This window comes from Mytilus galloprovincialis, chromosome 2, assembly GCF_965363235.1.
Source record: "Mytilus galloprovincialis chromosome 2, xbMytGall1.hap1.1, whole genome shotgun sequence".
NCBI lineage: Eukaryota > Metazoa > Mollusca > Bivalvia > Mytilida > Mytilidae > Mytilus > Mytilus galloprovincialis.
Genome location: NC_134839.1, coordinates 8,422,451 through 8,428,562, shown reverse-complemented (window position 1 = coordinate 8,428,562; position 6,112 = coordinate 8,422,451). Strand labels below are relative to the sequence as shown.

Here is a 6,112-nt window from a genome sequence, read left to right as displayed (position 1 = left end):
CGTATTTGTGTTAAGTTAAATATGGTTTTATTTTATTTTCAAACTTCAATAATTAAATGTTTTAAAAATATGTTTGATAAGTGCTGAAAATTGTGAAATTCAACAATTTGAGATAAAACAATGTTATATACATGTAAAAACAACGTACTAAATGTAATTTAGCATAATAGTTGAGATGGACCATGAAAGAAAGGCACACAAACAAGAAATGAATAAAGAAAGAAATCTAGGCTTAATGGCTTGAATATAAAAAAAAATAAATAAGGAGATGTACTATGAATGCCAATATGACTACTATACACTAGAGTTCAAATGAAGTGAATGTAAGAAACTATAGGAAACAATATGACCATCGATAATGAGCAAATTCGGCTAGTATATAACAGTATATGTACATGTGTAAAAACTCACTAAGGCAAAATGCGATTTAGAAATAAGCATGCATAGAACGATGGCGACATTACCTTTCCATAGGTTTCAATTTAGCATATAACAGGTACTTCAAATATTTACAAATAAAATATTACTGATATGATAGTAAGTATTTCATCTTATCAACTCACTATCATACTTTGATAACAAAATGTAAAACTTGAATTACAAACATGTATGTTACTTCTACATGGTTATTTTGTCTAGTCTATTTGATTCAGCATATATACTCTGTTTATTGCACATCAACAAACTGTAAGTATATTTTTTTGGGGGTAAAATAACCTTAAGATTGTAGCTCCAGTGGCGGATCTAGGGGAGGGTTCTTTTGAAGATCAATGCATTTGAATGGGGACAAGTAGTTGGACCCCCTTTTTGTCCTGGGTTGGGACCCCCTTTTAACATGGCTGGATCCGCCCCTGAGCTCCGTTTTGATTTTTATCGAAGATAACGGAAAGACAATATTTATAGACATGTCTTACATGTAAATTTGATAATATCTCCTTAATGTTATAAAAAAGTCTTTCAATATTTACTGCGTTCATTATGAAAATTGAAAGATATAGTATAACTCTACTTTCCGCTATATAGATGATGTTCTTTCACTAAATAATTCAAAATTTGGTGACTATGTGGAACGCATCTATCCCATCGAGCTAGAGATAAAGGATACTACAGATACAGTTAAGTCGGCCTCATATCTTGACTTACATCTAGAAATTGACAATAAGGGTCGGTTGAAAACAAAACTTTACAACAAAAGAGATGATTTCAGCTTTCCAATTGTAAACTTTCCATTTCTAAGTAGCAACATTCCAGCAGCACCTGCATACGGGGTATATATCTCCCAATTGATACTATATTCCCGTGCTTGCATTTCCTATCATGATTTTTCTTGATAGGGGGTTGCTGCTCACAAGGAAGCTATTAAACCAAGAGTTCCAAATGGTGAAGTTGAAATCATCTCTTCGTAAATTTTACGGACGCCATCACGAGTTGGTTGACCGTTATGGAATAACCGTTTCACAAATGATATCGGATATGTTCCTTACGTCGTAACTACAATCCCCTTCCCTTTCATGAATGTGACCTACCGAATTAGACTATTTACCGGATTTGTTATCACATAAGCAACACGATGGATGCCACATGTAGAGCAGGATCTGCTTACCCTTCTGGAGCACCTGAGATCACCCCTAATGTTGTGGTTGGGATTGTGTTGTTTATTCTTTAGTTTTCTATGTTGTGTCATGTGTGCTGTTGTTTGTTTCTCTTTTTCATTTTTAGCGATGGCGTTGTCAGTTTGTTTTAGATTTATGAGTTTGACTGTCCCTTTGGTATCTTTCGTCCCTCTTTTCCAATGAAATCCAATTAATTATAATTAAATGTTAAAAATAGAAACAAGTACAGGTAACCATAACATTGAACAATACCTTTGTCTAGATCAGATTTAACTTTACCATGAGGGCTTACAGACAAATTATTTTGCATAAAGTGTCTGAAGACATCATATCTAAAGTTATTTTGGTTATGTTTGTGTTGTATTTTGACGTTTACCTGTCACAAGATTACCAAGATATTTAAATCTAAAGAGGCTTAAAACAAATAATCAAAGAAGGTGAGCTTCGTTTTGCAGTGCAAAATGTATAAATTTGTAGTCACATGCGATCAAAATGGTCTTTTAATATAGATCCGATACCTGGCGTGTAGGATTGCCACGCTCTCTGCATGTGAACCCTTGTAACAATTCCTTGAGGGATCTTTATGTGGCTCGTTGCAAAGATATATTTCTGTCCCTTTATATAATGCCATTGTTTTCAAGTTGGATTTAAAATTTTCGACCTTTATCTTGGTTGACCGTTATCAAATGGCAAAATGGCATGTCATACGAAACAGGGTCTTTATTAAAATAGATTCCTGATATTTTCTGCCTAATGTCTACCATTGGGTATCCAAATACTATTCTAGATCTTTTTTTAGTTACAGTGAATGTGATAGAGACTGGTGAGTACGCTTTACAAGTCAATGGCGTTACTTGGTTACAGAATGCTCCAACATTCTTCAATGAAAATGGTACAAAGTATTCAACCGAAGATGGATCACTGAACCTTACAACACAACTTACTACATATAATGGAGCAGACAGATTGGGCGATTTCATCGCGTATAAGTTTCAGTATACAGCCTCATCAGGCCAAATGATGGTCACAATTAAAGACTATTCTCCTCAACCATATGTTATATTTGAACAGGTTTGGATTTTTTTTTCTCACCAAAATTTATATTAAGTGCAAACTGTACTCGAAAAAAACTAAAGAACATTAATTCATTTGCTATTTTAATGGAAGTCGATTCACACTTTTCTGTCGTAACGTCTAAGATAACGAATTGATGGTTTTAATCAAACATGCAATCCTTTCCCCTTTTATAGGTAATTGTTTTACATGGGATATATTTTCAATGTTTTCTATATCACAAAGCACTTGAAAGAAGCACACAGCTGCGCTAATGCCGGCCGGCGTCACACACTGGCGTATAGACCGGCTTGCACCAAACGTATAGAGAAAATTTACAAAGTCAATATACGTTAGTTGCACGCCAGAGGAACGCTAAGCAATCGTTAAACGCGTGTTGCATAAGTTTGAAGTACGTCGAAATAGAAAGGTATACACAGGTAAAATAGCTACGGACGTTTCACGGCCGTGGTAATAAACGTCCGTAAAACATCCGTAATACGGATGTATTACGGATGAAACGGTTACGTCCGTAAAACGTCTGTAAAAATACATCCGTAAAACGTACGTGTAAAAACTGACGTAAAACGGATTGTCCGTTTCACGGACGTATCGTAAACATACGTATTACGGACGTTTCTACAACATCCGTATTACGGCTGTATCATATTCAAAGATGTAAAAGTACCATGCATGATATACGCACGACTGCTTATACATGTATAAAGTAAAATTCTTAACTTGCTTTCAACATTCTGCATGCCAGACATACATATGTATAGTGAATCTCTGCTTCAAGGCTATAACTTTAAATATTTGCATAATATGAGTACATACATGACATACATGTACTAATATAATTTTTTATTATTAAAATAATTAACTTTTGTTCATTATGAACATCCATTCGCAACTACCCTATATTTTAAGCCTAGAAATAGCGTACCAATTATCAATAAGCACTGTTAATGTCAGAATTTCTCTCCCATCAGCCCAAAGAGTCAATGAAAAATATGTAAAATTAAAAAAAATCCCTACCTATCCTATTTTTTCAAAGATGTAATAGCTGAATAGCATGAACACAGATATTATTTTATTTGACCTAATTACAAAAAAAAGAAATTGAAAAAAATCTTTCCATATTTTTTTCTAAAGGTTGTAATTACAATTAAGTTGAATTATAAATACAAAGAGTGCTTGGCAGTGGCAGATCCAAGGGGTCTGGGGGTTGGAACCCCCCCCCCTTTTTTTTGGCCGATCGATGCATTTGAATTGGGACATATAGTTGGACCCCCCCCCTGTTTTTAAAATGGCTGGATCTTCCCCTGCTGGGTGTCTTTCAAACAACCAACTAATCATGCTAATGATGGATGGTTAAATAATTGCCATAAAAGCAGTTAAAACAATATAAAACATCTAACATTTAACCTTATTTGCAATGCTTGAGCAAAAATTACTGTAGTCTATGTATATATTGTACAAGGCTGAATTAAAATTACCTCATACCAGGTTTCACCAATGGCAATAGACCTGACTGTTGTCTAATATACTTGGTTGTTGATCATTCTGATTATCTGTCCAAGTACAAAACTATGCTAACAAGAAATTGCACATGAGCATATAGAAAGTACCTGAAAAGTTTCAGATTGTTTAATGTCTGAAGTAGTTTCTACTGTTCAATGAGGATCATAAGATGCAGGGGGAAGGAAACACTCTTATCATGTTTTAATCACAACAACCAATGCAATAGTCACATGGTGTTCCTTCGTCCCTTATACATTTTGTACCCGCCCTTTAATATATTAAAGCCCTTAGAATGTATATGTTAAAGTAGTCTCAGAATCAGTGTATGTAGAATAATGCCGGTAACATTAAAATGTTATCATACATTTATCCTCCTTTGGTGTGGAATAAGAGCAAATTACCTGCTAAGCTTCTATTTTATTGTGGGACTATGGGAAGAAAGGGGTACTATTTAAAGTATTTTTTATAGGCAAGACAGAAAATTAAAGTACAGGGCCTTTTGCTGTAGGTCTATTGTTAACGATGAAATTGGAAAGAGAATACCAATTACATTAATTTGTAACAAAAAATACAATCAAACGAGATAAGACAGAGAATAAAAGATAAAAATATCAATATTTAAAGTCCCTTTAAACTTACCATTAAACATAAACTGACTGATCCAGAAATTTGTATAAAGGGATGGGGGGGGGGGGGGGGGGGGGCACTGACTGTTAAAAAAACAGGCCCCACTAGTCATGCCATGTACTAGCGAACAGTTCGGAACTTCCCGTGGCTTAGGCTCAAAATTTGGCAACCTACATCTCAATTGCAAATTTAGTAAGTACAATTTTGACTTGATTCGACATATTGACAAACATGATAACATAAGTGACACACTGACGACATTAAAAGATCAATGTAGAATAAAAAAAATTAAATCAAATAGTTTAGGGGTGTGGTGGATGGGTAAACATTGCTGCAAGTTTTGCTTATCTCACATCAATTTTACATGTATATTCAATCATTTTTTTCCAAAATTAAGTAAAGAAGGTAGAGGGGGGGGGGGGGAGTGAAAAAACTATGTTAATTAAGTTTTGTTTATTCCACATTGAACTTTTGATGTCGTCCACAAGATCTTGTGAGCTTAACGTTGAATATAGGAGGAGAATTATAAAACAAAATATATTGTCAAGTCCAAAATTTAGCCATTTCAAGGATCTATCAGGCTGATAATGTAGCACTGGCTATTATTAGAATCTTAATTGTATCGAGTAAATCAAGGAGACAGTAGGAAAACTTATAAGATGTTTCCTAATAATCATGATTACAAAAGAGCTTGACACGAATTTTTAACTGAAGGTCTGTCCGATTGGTAAAATTTTGATTGCACTTAAATGAATACATAAGTGACCCCCCCCCTTCCTCCCCCGCCCATAATAAGTGTCCAAGACTTTAATTCTTCTCTGATTTAAGCTAGGATGTGCATAGTAAGTAAGTCAGTAATTTTTATTGGTTTGAAATCCAAAATCATAGGATTGATACCAAGACAATACACATTGGTTATACACAAACATCATGACAAACATACAGACATATATATCATACCAAATTCATAAAGATTGTACTATATATATATACACAGCCATGTATCACCATCATTGCTGGTGATCCGATGGATAAATCTGTTGTAGAGTTGTCCGACTGACTTAGACGTTCTTATACATATAATAATTTCTGTGACTGTATCTTGCATTAATTTGTACTGAACAATAACATCTCCATGGCTTATATATCATGTAATGTAGTACGACGCTAGATTAAAACTGACGAGGAAAGGTAACACACGGCCACCGAAAACTTTATTCATTGTGAGGCCCAGGTGGTCGTGTGGTCTAGCCGGCGGGACGACTAGAAAAGGGGAGGGGGGTAGGGGGGGGTTC

At 34.8% G+C, this 6,112-nt stretch overlaps 1 protein-coding gene across 1 annotated transcript in view; it reads left to right on the top strand.

Annotated features, from left to right (window-relative positions):
- Nucleotides 1-565: 565 nt before the first annotated feature.
- Nucleotides 566-6,112, top strand: part of LOC143062804 (uncharacterized) — a 49,371-nt gene continuing 43,824 nt past the window's right edge. Inside the window, exons 1-2 of the mRNA XM_076234605.1 lie at nt 566-687; nt 2,413-2,684. Coding sequence (XP_076090720.1) covers nt 606-687; nt 2,413-2,684 — 354 coding nt within the window. The 5' untranslated portion in view covers nt 566-605. The remainder of the gene's footprint in view (nt 688-2,412; nt 2,685-6,112) is intronic.